The following is a 16,925-nucleotide window of genomic DNA, read 5'->3' on the forward strand; positions in this document are numbered from 1 at the left end:
CCATATGGACATTGTTTAACCATGTAACTTTGAAGGTGACTGTGTTGGGTTTCATCATTTGCCTCCAGGAGAAGAAGCACAGAGCCTGAGCCACAAAAAGTGAATTGTTCGGGCAAACTGAAGCAGCCCCACCAAAGTGCCATTGACCCTGTTTCCATCCAATCGTAAGAAAGTGCTGCAGCCATACAATTCTTCAGCTTGACATATATATACAGCAGACCATTGCTCTCCCACCCAAAATCAGCAGAGAGATTGAAGAGGTAAGATACTGAGACAACCAATAGCTCCTTGCTTGACACCATTGGACCTTACGTTGGACGCTTTCATTATTCTGGACCTACAGATGTTTCCCTGTACATTGTAATGGATTTTAACTGACACCTGTGTGTTTGCCTCAGCTTTCCACAGAGGGCAGATCAGGGAGATGGCTTTGTTCAGCTGCCTCATACTGACCTCCTTGTGTATTGCGGGCCGAGAGGCCCTCACAACAGATGACTGTGGAGACTTGGCCAGAAGACCAGGTACAAGAACACGTTCATTCTCACGTTTTGTTTTGGATTAGTCGGTTGTGTGGATTATAGATGAGTCTACATCTAAAGATATAGTAATGTTTTCAGTCAGATATTAAATGACTTATTAAGGGCAGGCTTTAATTGGAGTTAATAAATATGTATTGTAAATCCAGCACAACAGAACCTCAGTCATTTGGATTTTTCTTTATTAAATGTTATTTCATTATTTGTACACAAATAGTGGAGTTTGCTTGTTCGTACATGCAAGTTGGTGTTTTTATTCAATTACAGGTTGTTCTGGAATATTGAATATAACAGGTTGTTCTGGAATATGGAAATTGAATTCCCAATTTCCCCCCGGGGATCATTAAAGTCTTTCTGATTCTGATTCTGAATATGTGTGAATGCATGTGGCATATTTTTCTGAATAAATTGCACCACTATTTTAAAGTCATTCACTTGCTTGACTGAGGTACCACTGTTAAAGGTCCCATCTTGTGTAAAACAAGATTTCTTTGATTAAAAAGGACTTGGGCGTGCCATATACAGTATACACCATGTCAAAACACATCCCCAGATAAAGCCACACCAGCCATGTAAGGAAAAAGTGCATCCAAACGAGTCGTTTTGAATTCTGTGATTTTGTGACATCACAAAGTAACACTCATTTAATTTGCCTGCTTACAATGCCACCCCTCCAACTGAATGTGGAAGATCAAAGCATGCTGTCTGTAGCATAACTGTGTAGAATGGAAAAATGTACAGAAAATAATCAACTGCTCCAAGGATATCCCAACAGATCCTCTTATCTGATCTTATCTGATCTTATCTTATCTTATCTTATCTTATCTTATCTTATCTTATCTTATCTTATCTTATCTGATCTGATCTTATCTTATCTTATCTTATCTGATCTTATCTGATCTGATCTGATCTGATCTGATCTTATCTGATCTGATCTGATCTGATCTGATCTGATCTTATCAAAACAGCGCATAGTTAATGAGGGGAGAGACAGGGCACATAGAGAAGTCCCACAGAATTGCAACAGAATTTATATTTAATTTATAACAAGACCCATGGGATGTTTTATACAGTTAAAAATAGCATGATATGGGACTTTTGAAGTGTGTGAATTCCTATCAGTCTTGCTCAGGGACATTGTTATCTTATCGTCATCAGATTACACCGATATCTCAGCGGTCTGTGGAACAGCTACCATTGACCTGGCTATCGAAATCTGCCCGGCTGTCTATACCGGATACAACGAGAGTTTACTGATCCTGAACCACATCAGAAACAATGTGGACTGTCAGGGCACGCTGGATATGTCAGTCACTCCGCCAGTGCTGAGATTCAGCTTCCCCATCAAAGAGGGGAACGCCTGTGGGAGTACCTTCATGGTAAGCATTGAGTCCACGTAGTGTCTTGAGTCAAAATATTGAGTGATTTATTTATTTATTTATTTGTAGAGTGAAACAATCATTATATAAGACAGAAAACACAAGTGAAGAAAATTGTGTGGGTGAGATAAAAGAAAGAAATCCTATAGATCTCTGAGCGGAACTCATTTAAACAGACAGACAAAAGAAAGTGACAATAAAGCAATTTGCATCAATAAAACAAACAAAGAGTACCAAATGAATGAAATTACATAAACTCAACAATATCAGTGTATTGACTACATAATAACTAATAAGGTGAGGAGAGTATTATGTTGCACAGATGTTCTGGATCAGGTTCAGGTACTGGAGGTGAACGATCACAAAGACAGTCCGGGTGGAAATAAGAGACGATTGTACACATAAAGTGAATCAATATGCTATTAACTCATTCTACTTATTATGCATTCACATCAGCTGCTTTTTGAGGATAGCGACAAAGTTGAGCAAGTTTTTCCACACTTTCTTGCTATGAATTCATCATTTTTTGTTAGTGAACTGCATGTTGTATGACCATCTTGCGATCTTATGGGCCAGTGGCGTAAAGTGTGTGTGGGGTTAGGGTTGTGGGGGGCCGGCCCCCTTGCTCGGACCGCACCCATTTTCGAACTCTGCCTTCATTTTGATCTCAACTACAACACACCTGTAAAGTTTTTTGATTGCATCTTGCACAGACAGACAGACATATAAACACCTGACAAAGTACTGTGTGGTAGTTCCCACTACAATAGATGTCTCCAGGACCATATTTTGGCATGATGACACAGACAAGGTGAAAACAGTACCAGCGTTGCTGTCGTGGCTGAAAATAATCATGTTCTCATTAAATAACTCCTCAGACCACGAGCGCTACAGGGACGGGCGTATTCGCTGACTTCTCCAACGTCCAGACCGTCAACGTGAGCGGAGTGGTCCGATCGTTCGACCCCACCGGTGGAATGGTCACCTACAACGCAGAGCTGAAGTACTTCTATTCGTGCTCCTACCCGCTTGAGTATCTCGTCAATAACACCCAGTTGGACGTGTAAGTGCGCTCTCCCTTTATATTGTGTGGGTTGGAAATCAACAGGGACTTTCATACATCATTCATACATACATTTTGATTTCTTATAGCCTATACTTCATCAAATCAGCAATCAAATCAAAACAGAGATTTGTGAGCTTGGAATGACAAGGTTCCCACCTGGGTAGAGTGCAATATCTTATTCAAACCTTCTTCCTCTCCCTCTGCTCTTCTCCCCCTCAGCTCGGCCTCCTCCATCGCTTTGCGGGACAACAATGGGAGCTTCATCAGTACCCTCAGCTTATCCTTGTACCAGGTGAGAAGACACGCACAGGGCGCTGCCACTTGACCCACCTTCTCACTTACACACATTTCCGCCTGACACGCCTGACACGGATGGCGTGTAAGCATTATAAAAGAGCAGTGCCCCATAACTCTCTGAAGGTTCTGACAGCTGTAAGGTGAGACCATCCATCTTACGTAAGGCTCAGTATAGGATTTTTGCCTTAATTGTCCACCCTTCTTCCTTTGCCAGGATATAAATTACACCACGCCCTTGGTAATTCCGCCTGTGGGGATTGAACTGAGAACTAATATCTACGTGCAGGTGGTTGCCACCAATCTGACGTCCCAGTAAGAAGCTTTACCATTACATCACAGCCGCATCTTTTTATATAGGCTGATGGAGAATTGGATGACGGAAATGCATGGAAGGCCGTGTGCCTGGATGAATGCACAGATATGTAGAGTTAAGTCAGTGTGCTCTTAGTCACTATCTCCAACCGAAAGTGTCTTGATAGATTGTGATAGAGGATTCCACCTGTGACCTGGAGTCTCTGACTCGGTGCTGGGGACCTCACTCTTTCTCCACAGGTACTTTGTTCTCCTGGACCGCTGCTACGCCTCGGTGTCTGCACACCCCACCAACTCCACCAACTTCAATCTCTTCGTCTCGTAAGTCAAACGCACAAAAAGCAATACACTTCAATCGATATTGAGAATACAGGGGCTTTTATTACAGTATAACTTTCTTCCATTCCACCTAAGCCTTGATAGTGTGTTGTTCTGCCCTGTGCTCTGACAGGCAGAGTTAAGTATCTCCGCAGCTTTCTCTGCAGGTTTCCATAAGTAAACATCTCATGATCTAGAAGCCAGGGGAGCCATGCTCTCGATTTCACCTTCCTCCTTTCTTATCGTTAATACACTCTCTGTATCTATCCATGTGATGTGCAAATGGGCACTTGTGAGGTTCGCCTTTTCCCAAAAGGTGCTCCATAGATCAGCTGACCACCATGCTGGAGAACGGGGATAGCCAGAAGGCCCGCTTCTACTTCCCGGCATTCCGCTTCATCGAGCAGCAGAATGAGCACATCTCCACCTACTATCTGCACTGCGTCACCCGACTGTGTGAGCGCACCACCTGCAGCACCTTCAAGGTAAGATGGGTACCGCGCACATGTAAAGCAGAACTCTTCACACATCACCTTCTCCATCCTCACCATGTGTTTCACTTTGGCTTGTTCCACAGCAATGCAACGGCAACAGGAAGAGGAGGAGTGTGAAAACCGTTGTCACAGATGACATCACCGCACCATCTCTGCTCACAATGCCCATCATCACCAAGGCAGAGAGCCGTATGTCTCCCATCAGTCCATCTGTGTGCATGTCTAACACACGCTGTAGCCATTGATCACATCTCTCTGTGTCTCTCTCTGCTCCTCCTCTCATAAATAATATTTTAAATCATATTTCTAATATTTTAATATACTTTGGCTATAAGATATTTATCACTCATTTAGAACTATCCATATTGATAAGGCATAATTTTCTTCTTCCAGCCTTTGTAACCAAAGAACAGGGTGAGTATGTTTTTTTTTTAATTTGACCATAACAATAACCATTCACAACGTTATTATTAATTACAGTCCACCAGAAAGAATAGCATTTCTTATCTTCAGCAAGACATAATTGTCCTCTATTGTCTACTGGAATAATGCATCATTTTGCTGTTATTCTCATTTGTGCACAGCGCTGTCTGGTGGCCAGCCTAATGGCAAGGGTGCATCTGTTGGCCTGGGAATTGCTGTGGCTGTCCTCATTGTGATAGGCGCTGCAGCCATATTGATTGCTGCAGCTTTTTATAGGAAGGTGAAGCGGCAAAGCTAGCAGTGCCACTGACTGGACCTTGATGATGATGAGTTTGACATGGTGACATTCACATACTGGTGGAGGTATGAATGTAGGACTCTCTTGTACTGAATCAAACTACTCATTACTTTTCTTACTACTTACTTTGGAGCACTTTGATGTTTGTTTCCATCCCATGAGAGGCTGTTACAGCTTAGGGAATAAAGACTGAATAATAGACCGACATATGACACTTAACAAAAAGAAAGAAAGGAAGAAAGAAAGAAAGAAAGAAAGAAAGAAAGAAAGAAAGAAAGAAAAAAGAAAAAGAAAGAAAGAAAAAAAGAAAAAAAGAAAAAAAAGGAAAAAGAAAAAGAAAAAGAAAAAGAAAGAAAGAAAGAAAGAAAGAAAGAAAGAAAGAAAGAAAGAAAGAAAGAAAGAAAGAAAGAAAGAAAGACAGACAGACAGACAGGCAGGCAGGGTCAAAGGGGGGAAACAATGCAATACATGAAATATAATCAATTACATTAAACTGTATTATAATAAATATAAAATGTTTGTCCAACGTTACATTTTGGATATGCAGCCAATGTGTACATATTTTTCATACAAGTGCTCATACTTCTGTTTTATGTAACATCCAATGCTACAGTACATCTGTGTATGGACCATGAACATGGGTGACGCAGACAATGGTTTGCAGACAGTCACAAACCGTATCTAATTTTGACAAACAACATTGATGATTTTGTGCAAGCCAGTGCTGACTGCTATACGTCTCATTTTTGTTGCATGTTAGATATGTAGAAAAGCATGTATAATTAAATTCTAGATGCAAAATAAGTGTGGCATTGCCCTGCACTCTATTGGATACATAGGCCACAGGGATAAATAAAGAATCCAAAGATATCACGTGAATTAATAATTACAGTGATATCAAGACAATAAGCAGGTAAATTCACTTATTTATTTGCAGAATTAATTCCATGCATAGCATGATAGCATGTTTTGCTTGTTTGAATAATTTCAAGCTAAACCAATATTATTCAAGCCTGCATAATCTGACTTTTAATGAGGCTCGAGAATTTCTAGCCTGGTAAAGGATTTTCCATGGTGTTGTTAGTTACAATATCTGGAATGTTGTGACAACTTCTGAGAAAGTTGTATATTTACATGAAGCAAATGGTTGCTGTTTTGTATATTTGTGCCATTGTTTCATGTTGTCATGCATTAAAGCTTGTAGAATATGAATCAAGATGTTATTTCTGTAAGAAATTAACCTACAGCCTGAGCCTATATAGTATATATCTATATAGTGCATGCCATCACATCAACACTCAGACATTTACAATCCAACATTTACAATGAATGCATTGTGTTGGTCAGCTTGTGTTTATTTGGGGGAATTTAAAGGAAATGAAAGTGATTAATTCAGCAAACTGGTTAGAACTGGCACACACTGCAATGCTGTTGTATGTATAACTGGGGGAATTAGCCTATTTCACATCACACCCAAATCACCCATTTTGTGTCTAAAAGGCAGGAAGTAAAGCGGGTGCAAGCAGAACACTAATGAGGGTTTCCAACTTGCAATCCATTTAGGTGTTCCAGTGCCGGGGCTCTAATGTCTTTCTTGCACCTGTTTTACTTCTTGCCTCTTATACAAAATGGATGATTTTGGTGGGATGTGAAATGGGCTAATTGAGTATACATGGAGGGTAAAATAATAAAGTAGTACTGTTCCATTTGCATAATCAGAATTGCAAATTCATATGCGAAGAATTTCCTTTACAGTTCAAGGTTTGCTTTCTTGGTTTGCCTGCAGGTGCATTTAGGTTAGTGTCAAGACATGTGAAGTAATGTTTTTCTAATTATTCTCCACTAGAGGGTGTCTAATCACCATTTTTCATTTTGTCTAATTTCACTGAAGGATTATTGTGACTTTACCTCCCTGTACATTACATAGGCCTACATTTTGTGGATAGGTTGGCGTACAGAAATATACATAATACTCCCCCTCGATTAATAATTTAAGTTGATGAATTTCATAACCTATTGAATTAGTCAGCATTAGATTTGTTTCATTGCTCTCTCGAGTCATGCCTCCATGTCATGTTGTACCACACAGACTTAAAGCTGGCTTGTCAGCTTTCAGAAGGGCTAAAAGGTAATCAGCTGCCTATACATTTCTAGCTTTGTCAGGGAAAGGTAAGATGGATGTTGTCTGAATGACCCAGTGAAAAATGAGACGTCTTCTCCTGTATGCCATAAAAAGAACACGCAATCAGCTCATTTTGAAAAATGATCTAATTACGACGTCCTGTATTGTTAACTAGGCCACGACAATCTCCATGACAAGACGACCCACTTTGAAACATTAGGGGATAAATCAGTTGAGTTGGAAGGTAGAGCTCCATTAGGACTGCATGTGATTGTGTAAATCCTCCTTTTTCTAAGACTTCCCTCTAATTTAATTACATCAACAGGGATCAACGCATGCTTGGTCCCTCTCTCTCTAATGGTGTGGACATTAACCTTTAGATCCAGCTGGTGCGCCCTCTAAAATGTTAATAGCCTGAAGGGGACAGAATCAAGAGGAGCTAGAAGAATTTTGTATTGGTGCTGCTTATGCGGCTGACTTTGCATATTTTGACCACATGATGGAACAGCTGAAGGAATACCTGACTATTAAAGTAGTGCAAGAAAGTCATGCCATGATGTTATTTATCTTTGTAGCATTTTGTAAAGCTATGTTTGTAATGTCCTATTTTAGATTAAGAGAAATCTCTCTGCTAGGATGAAATGTTGCTCTGCAATTTATTTATTTTTATTTTTTTTACCCAGCCTTTTTGGTCGGTATTGTTCTGAGTTGAAAGAATAATTGGCCTGTCATTTTCTGTCCAATTAATATGTATTGAGTCAGTCTGTAGGCTATACATTTCACTTAGTAGACAGGGCAATCATGAGAAATTGATGGAGCGGCTTTCTGTAATTTAGGTCAGGCATGTGAACATGGAGATTTCTATCATTATGATGACTTAGAATAGTAAACAATGTCAGAGTTGCACTAATGGGCTAATGAGATGTGCTAATGTGCCAAAAAATGTAGGCGTGCCTTCACTGCAGGTATAAATGTGATACCTGTGTGCTACACAAAGCTAAGTCATTAACTGTCGAGCCAGGTTCAGTAGCCGCGCGCTCTTTGTTGAGACTCAGGGTGAGGCCGAGATAGGCTACTGTCTGTGGGCAAACTGTAATGCTACATTCATGTCATATCAGAAGAAGTGGAAAAACAGGATGACCTTTTGTTGCTATGACTCAAAAGCTTCAGCTTCATGTGTTTAACTTGTTAGAACGGCCACATCCAAAATCCAAAGTGGGAGATGTCGGAGCCTGCAAAAAAACAACTACATCCGAGTAACGTTTGGATATCTTCAGGAGTTCACTGCATGTCTGAAAGTGGCTATACTTGTATGCTACTATAGGCAGTTGATGTGAACACCCCCCCCCCCCCCCCATTTAACATTTTTAGTAGATCCGATATAACCTGAACGCAGCATAGCCTATAGGCCTATAGGCCCAGAGTTAAGTAAATAAGCAAGTAACTTTATATCATCTGAGAGCAGAGACGTCACAAGTGCTTCACAGAGGAAATAAAACAAACATGGTACATACAGATATACAGAGATAGAACACAATAAAAAAAACAGACATAAAACACATTAACACAATAAAAAAAAACAAATAGATAGAAAATCGAAAAATTACACAAAGGCAAGTCTAAACAGATGGGTCTTGAGCTACTTTTTGAAGGTGTCCACAATGTCCATACATCAAGGTGTCCACAGTGTCCACACATCAAGGTGTCCACAGTGTCCATACATCAAGGTGTCCACAGTGTCCATACATCAAGGTGTCCACAGTGTCCACACATCAAGGTGTCCACAGTGTCCATACATCAAGGTGTCCACAGTGTCCATACATCAAGGTGTCCACAGTGTCCACACATCAAGGTGTCCACAGTGTCCACACATCAAGGTGTCCACAGTGCCCACACATCAAGGTGTCCACAGTGTCCATACATCAAGGTGTCCACAGTGTCCATACATCAAGGTGTCCACAGTGTCCATACATCAAGGTGTCCACAGTGTCCACACATCAAGGTGTCCACAGTGTCCACGCATCTAAAGTCCAGAGAGAGTTCCAAAATTACGAGCCACAACAACCTCAAAAGCACGCTCCTTTAGTTTTAAGCCTAGATCGAGGAACAACCAGCAAACTCTGATCAGAGGACCTGCTGGTGACATATGACGCAGATAGGCAGGCTAGGCAGCTGCAGACTGCAGAGCTGCGCCATAGGGATCACAAGAACTTTGAATTGGATTCTGCATTTGATGGGGAGCCAGTGAAGACCAATCAGATTCAGTGTCACATGAGACCTTCTGGAGGACCATGGTCAAGAGTTTAGAAGCAACATTTTTGGACCACTTGTAAGCGATCCAGGGATGTTTTGCTGAGCCTGAGACAGGTGAAAAGGAGCGATATAAAGAGCATGAATTAACATTTCCATCTCCGTTTGAGACACTATGGGCCTGAGCTTTGCATATTCATTCTTAGCTTGAAAATCATCATCATCATTTTGGGTTCGAGTTAGCCCCATTGATTGATTGATTGATTGATTGATTGATTGATTGAGATCTTTATTGATAATGAACAAACAGTATATACATATATACTGTACATACATAGGCCCACCATTATCAAAAGGATAAAAACGCAATAAAGCTAACAGCTTATTTCCATTGCGGTCCTTAAGATGTCTGTGATAAAATATGCACTGGTGAGTGTATGCCTGGATGTGTGTAAGTGTATGACAGTATGAGTGCATAGTACCCCATGCACTTGTCAGAGTCTGCGGGTAACGCGTGGGTGTGCCTAGCACGCAGGGGGGAGGATAACATGGGGGCGTGTCTCATCTAACTGTAACAGATAACTCTCTTACAGTTAGATAACACATGTCCCAAAAGGGTCTAGGTGCAGAGTCAGAGCCTGGTCCATTGAGACCTTCCCAGCTGCCAGTGAAGACGTATATAGTCGGAAGTGAGATCCATCTTTTCCTTTGCTTACACAATTTGTGGTGAGATTAACTGCACTTGCAGAGAAGTTGAGCAAAATGAAGAAATAACAGAATGATTAGTCAATTTTTCTGGAAGGAGTGATCCAGTTCCACATTCCACATTCCACATTCATCATAAGACCAGACATCAGACTGACTCAGTCTTGCAGTAGACCAGAGGTCAGCACATGAGGAGTTATATTTCTCACTGGCTCCACGTAGTGGCTCTATTGCCTATTACACTCCAGGGAAGAGGGTAATGCACTGAATTTTTCACATAGGCCTATATGTCAGTCAAGAGGGTGAACCGCATGGCATAGTGCATACAAAGGTTGAGTCCGCCCACCCTCAATCCAGTCAGCGTTCTGATGACAACAACAGCCTCAGATGGGCTTCCTCTACCTTGGCAAGATTTGCAGCACATCCCCAGATCTTCTATCTCCATATGGAAGGTGGGGTCTCCCTTCCTTGTCGCTGAGTGCTGGGCCCTCTCCAGCGCCGATGCCCCGACGGTGACGCCCTTGTGCTGCACCTCAATGCTAGCGACGTTGATGAAGCCTGATGAAGTTGGTGAGTACTATAAGTAATACACCAAGCATTACTCATATTCCCTCCCTGAAGCCTTATGTGAATGAGGTTTTATCATTATCTTTTTCAAGCTGATATATTCTTCTTCCCGACCTCAGTGGGTTTGCCTCAGTGTGCTTGCTCTCACCACTCTCGTTAGTGCTGATGGGTTCAGTGTAGTCTCACGTGGTCAGACCCAACATCTCACGTCAGCATGCTTTCAGCGACGGAGGTTCTGAATCAAAAGTCATATTTCCGGGTTCGGCCATCAGGAAGCCTGCGGCGAAATCTGATTGGCTGGGCTGGAAGTCTAGCATGCCGTCCATGGTTGGTTAATTCGTGTGTCTGTCATGCCTCTTTGGGGGACAGGCGTTCGCCACTTTTCAGAGTTGTGTTCCAGACGTAGATGTATCGTATCTATGGCTGGCTACTGCGAGTCTAGGTTCAGTGCCACTGTTGTCAAGTCTGTTGTGTGCAGCTTCTCAGCCCCTCATGCAGCCCGATTGCACACAGCCCGGCCCATAGCGCCCCCGCCCGGCCACAGGCCTCGCCTCAGTACCTGGTTCACGCCACCCTATAGTACGTTGTGTTTCAGTGTCGCTGTTGTCGGCTCTGAGGTGCTTACAGCTTACTGGGTTATATGATCTTTGGTAGAGCCTAGTGGCTCCACCAGTGAGAAATATAACAGTTTGCACTCATACAGCCCGGGTCACAGCGCTACCTGCTGGCTCCCCTCTGGGGCACAGAGGCAGAACCATCATCAGGTTATGGGCTCTCTGGCCCCCGCGTTCTTGCTTGAGGATACATTAGATGAAGTATCCACCTCTGCATACTGTATAACGCCTCTTCCTCTATTGTCAGTTGCTGGTCGTTTGCTTTAGTACTAAGTGTTGACTACCAGCCGAGCAAAAGAGCCTCTTCCTCTGAGGTCGGCCGTTGGTTGTTCACTCCACCACAATAGTGCTGTCAAACAACCAACCAGACAAAGGGGGCGGGGGCATCAGACCGGAATATGCACGGGTGGGCGGGCGCTGTGGTCTGAGCTTGACTCCCCTGAAGCTAAAGGACGTCTTGTTCTTCTCCCCTGACCCTCTTCCCTGCCTGGCTCACAGTCGCTTCTACCTAGAAGTAGACCAAAGTAGGGCGAGGAGCGATGTTTTGACCACTCTCCTCCCCATCAGGACGGCCGAGGGGGAGAATGGTTTTGACTCTACATCGTTCCTGCTTACACAGTTGGATTGTGGTCATCCTCTGGTTCATAGCCTAGGTGTATCTACACTCTCGTGCTTCCCCCAGAGAACAACTGAGTCACTGTCGGCACCTCCTCACAGCCATCGGCACCGCCACAAGGCTGCCAGCCAACAGTATGGCGGCGAGTGATGTGTCAATCTCTCCCTTCCCCCTAAACGGGCAAATGCGAGACTGGCTTCTATCCACATCGCTCCTCCTTAGATGGTCGAGTCGCAGTCAGCCTCTGGTTCATAGCCGAGTTGTTCCTACACTGTTGTTTCCGCCAGAGAAAAACCGAAACACTGTCAGTGTCTCTGGAGCCTCAAGTTCTCCCCCGTCCCTGGCGAGAACAGAGACCCAAGCTCACATTCTTTATACTGGCGGCTGGGTCAGTCTCTGCTCACCGGCCCCTTCTTTAGCAGTTAGTAGCCAGCTGGCTCTCTCGAGTCAAACTCGCTCACTCGCCCACAGGGCTGCCAGCCACCAGTATAGCAGTGAGCAATGTGTCAACCACTCAGCTCTTCTGGTCTGTGCTCACTCTTACCCTGGTATTCTTACCATAACCCCAACTGATCTTCACTCCTCATGACCTAAAGCCAACCAATCACCATTCATCATCTCATCCGCCTCGTGTCTAAGAGGCAGAGTAGGGCGGGTCTTGACCGGAAAACGAGTGGGATCCATAATGACATGGAGAGGACGAGGATGTGTGTGGTTTCCTGTTATGGTTGATCGTTGCACTATAGCAGCCAATCTTGTGTGACGGTGACGGCATGTCATAATGCTGTTGTTGCATCAGGGGTGTATTGCTCAGCGCTCCACCTTTAAGCAATAGAGCCACTTGGTGGAGTCAGTGAGAAATAACGATGATTACGTATTGTGAACCTAGTCATATGATCACTGGTGGAGCCTATAGTGGCTGGAGTCCTGCCGCTCCGACTGGCGCTGACTGTGACTGGATTGAGGGTGGGCTCCGTGTCGTATTTTTACGCACTATGCCGTGCGGTTCACCCTATATGTGCTGATGTGTGTCACATGTCACCTGCACTTACAGAGACGTTGACGAGAAGGGAGGACAGAACAGAAGGATTAGTCATTTTCTCTGTAAGGAGCGGCCCAGTTCCACACGTATCTTCATCCGCCTGACTCATTAGTCCATTGTAAGTCCACTGCAAGTGAGTCGTGAGTTTACGTCTACCCTCCATGAATTCCACTGAACACACACACACACACACACACACACACACACACACACACACACACACACACACACACACACACACACACACACACACACACACACACACACACACACACACACATTTAAATACTTTTATTCGGATCCAAAGTAGAGCAAATATTACAGATCCAAACATTTTAGAAGAAGGCCGCAGTACAGTACATTTATATTGAACCAGACACTGATGCATGTACTTCTTAAGCACAGGAAAAGACATTGCAGCAAAATATTGACTTAAATATAAAGTATGCAAACTGACATATGTAAGCATGTTTAGCACTCATCGTCTTCTCCAGATAAAGAGGCTGCCTATAATGGCTGAGATGGAGCAGTATTTTGCTAATTTTTTTGCATCAGGCTTTAGCAGCCCGCCCAGTTGCAGTCCACGGAGCACGAGTTTGTGGACATGCCCCAGACTCCCAAACACAAGCACAATGAGTTGGCAGCTGTAGCCTAGAGTTGTAATATATTCTACCAAGGGCTGATATTTCATGAGTTTGGTTGTGAAGCAGGTGTCCATGTACAGATCAAAAGAGCAGGCTATTTCAATGATGGTGACTGACTTTCTGCTTTCATTGATGAAAACAATGTCTGGGGTATTTGGGATATTGTGCAGTGTGTTGTTGTCGGTGGTGTTGTGATTGAACCAGTAACCAGTTTGACAGTGCTGTGTTTGTGCATTTGTGTTGTATTGTCCTGTACTTCTCTGATGCTGTTTGACACCAGATCCACCAGGCGGTCGTGCCTGCTTATGTAAAGTCCTTTGTATTGGCTGCAACCGTTTAGGATATGTGCTATTGTCTCTTTGTTGCGGGGGGTTCAAGATTCAAGATTCAAGATTTTTATTGTCACTCCGTAGTACAAGTATCACATGTGAAATTCTTGTGCTGTAGACTCCGTTACAACATAGTACAAAATAACAGGGCATATAGGTGCAGGAAAACAACAAGAGAAGCAACAAGCAATAAGGCAGTAAAGCAATAAGACAAGTCAAAGACAGTGACATAATCTGCACATAGGTGCAAATGGCATGGACATACTTTAAACATAATTAAACATAATTAACATTCTGTTTGCACAGGTGCAAATAGCATAGACCTAATTAAACATACAATTAAACATTAGACATACATAATGGTAGCAGCTATAGTACAGCTACTACATGATTGTTGGGAGTTTATTTGTGTATGTTAAGGAGTCTCATGGCCTGTGGGAAGAAACTGTCCCTCAAGCGATTTGTGCATGCTTTTGGGACCCTGTATCTCCTCCCTGAGGGTAACAGGAAAAACAGGCTGTTGTGGGGGTGGTTTGTGTCTTTGATCATCTTCAGGGACCTCCTGAGGCACCGCTGGTTGTACAGTTCCTGCAGTTCTGGCAGCTCACATCCTGTTACGTGCTGGGCCGCACGCCTCACTCTTCTTAGCGCCCTGTGGTCCATGGTGGTACAGTTCCCGTACCAGGTGGTGAAGCAGCCATTCAGCAGGCTTTCAATGGTGCCTCTGGAGAAGTCCCTGAGGATTTTTGGCCTTAGCCCAAATTTCTTCAGGCGCCTGAGTCCGTGTAGTCGCTGTTGGGCCTTTTTGACAACAGTGGCGGTGTGGCTGGCCCATGTCAGGTCCTGGTGGATGTTGACTCCCAGGTACTTGAAGCTGTCCACCCTTTCCACCACTGTGCCGTTGATGGTGATTGGGGGTGTGTGCCCCCCCCGTTGATGGTGATTGGGGGGGGTACGCCCCCCCCCCCCCCCCCCTCCTGTAGTCTACAATTATCTCCTTGGTCTTGGAGACGTTTAGAGAGAGGTGGTTGTCCTGGTACCATTGTTCCAGGGCCCCCACCTCCTCTGTAGGCCGTCTCGTCACTCCTGGAGATCAGCCCCACGACTGCTGTGTCGTCTGCAAATTTCACGATGGTGTTCGAAGTTTGAGTCGCCACGCAATCGTGGGTGTAGAGGTCGTACCAGAAGGGGCTGGACACGCACCCCTGGGGCGCTCCTATGCTGATGGTCAGTGGGGAGGAGGTGAGGTTTATTCCCAGATCCTTGAGCTTGCTTACCAGCCTGGAGGGTACTATGGTGTTGAATGCTGAGCTGTAGTCCACGAACAACATTCTCACATAGGTGTCCTTCCCCTCCGGGTGGGAGAGGGCGGTGTGAAGCACGTGTGCTACTGCATCCGCTGTGCTCCTGTTGGGGCGGTATGCAAATTGTAGCGGGTCGTGGTCCGGGGGGAGTGTGGGGCGGATCTGTGATATAACCAGCTTTTCAAAGCACTTGCTGGCTATGGCTATGGGTGTGGTTGGGTGTAGGATACAGTGTGGGTCATGTGTTGATGGATACCAGGTTGCCAGGTTATATTTTGTTGGTAGGACTTGTAGGTGGGCCTTGATGGTGAAGATAAGGATGTCCTCGCCTATGCTGTTATTGGAGAAGATGGAATGTGACAGTGCATGGCCTGCAGAGGGTAGAAGGGCCAGCTTTCCTTGCAGGCTCAGGCTGGTCCAGTGCTGAATGTTGTGTGACCTCTTCATTCTTAGAATAGATGCTCTCGCGGATTTGTTTGTCAGTTCATGGTGCGTGCCATCCTGTAGATCGCCCGGGTGGAAATAAGCGGATCTATGATGATGCGGTTGTTGAGCGCAACGGTTGTACCGTCAGGCGTCGCCCAACTCAGCTGCAATCCTGAGCGGTGGCATAGGTCATTAAGGTCCATCCAGTCTGACCGCACACCAAAGCCTGCGGCTCTGATGTCCAGTTTTCCGTTTTATTTTATTTTGAATCCCAGGAATTGTGGCTGGTTCTCCTCAGTGGGTGGTATCTTGCGGCGCTGCAGGTGTAGAAAGAGTGAGGCACGGGCCATTTCTCTGAGTTGTAGGTCATCACTGTTGAGCATGTTGAGTAGATGAGCAGTTCTGGTGGCAGTGTAAACCCATTCAATGTTTGGGACGCCCAGACCTCCATCCCCACGGGGCTGAAAGATGATGTCTCAGGATCAGGATCAGGATATACTTTATTGTCCCCAAGAGGAAATTTGTCTTGGACAACAGTGCTACATACGGCTGCATCATAAGAAGACAATACAAATGACAATAACATAACAGGAACAACAAAGGTCTACACATATTACGTGAAGAGATGCACCCTATGTATGAAGTGCATGGAGTTGTATTGCAACTGACCCGTCAAAAGAAAAGACCCATAAAGTAAAATTGCACTGATGATAAAAGATGACATGTGCAAAGAAATGGGCGGGAGACTAGATGTGTCTCGGGTCGAGTGAGTGTTTAGGCAGAACCATTTCCTCACGGCTCGCACTGTCTTGTCATTCAGCTCCGTGAGAATGTTTTGTGGTATATGGATATTTGAAAACAGATGTTGTATTTTGGCAAGTGCAACTTCTCTGATCGCCTGTAATTTCATTAGGATGGGGAGGGGGGAGGAGTCGATTAGGTCAAGTCTGACAGAGTAGTCACGAGTCAGCTCCCTGACTTGGTCTTCCCAGTCTCCTGCTATATTAAATTTATGGCCAAGATAAGAGTATGTTTCATGTCTTGAGTATACTCGGATGGGTTTCTGCATTATTGTGAAGGATGGTGTCTTATACCATCGACTTCCTCCGCTGCGCCTTTCGTAGAATGGTCAAATCCGACACGATATGAGGGATAGCCGGTGATATGGATATCCATTTTATGA

The 16,925-nt window shown here is 44.2% G+C and overlaps 1 protein-coding gene across 1 annotated transcript; it reads left to right on the top strand.

The window, feature by feature from the left end:
• Window positions 1–424: 424 nt before the first annotated feature.
• On the top strand, window positions 425–5,123 carry LOC310776537 (zona pellucida-like domain-containing protein 1; the record flags this gene model as incomplete). The annotated part of the gene is made up of 9 exons (XM_083636718.1): window positions 425–521; window positions 1,695–1,915; window positions 2,794–2,978; window positions 3,201–3,273; window positions 3,493–3,590; window positions 3,831–3,911; window positions 4,225–4,393; window positions 4,486–4,591; window positions 4,987–5,123. 9 exons carry the CDS (start codon window positions 425–427, stop codon window positions 5,121–5,123), a joined length of 1,167 nt encoding a protein of 388 aa, XP_083492844.1.
• Between the last annotated feature and the right edge of the window lie 11,802 nt (window positions 5,124–16,925).

The sequence above is a fragment of the Poromitra crassiceps genome, assembly GCF_964638095.1.
Source record: "Poromitra crassiceps genome assembly, chromosome: 5".
Lineage (NCBI taxonomy): Eukaryota > Metazoa > Chordata > Actinopteri > Beryciformes > Melamphaidae > Poromitra > Poromitra crassiceps.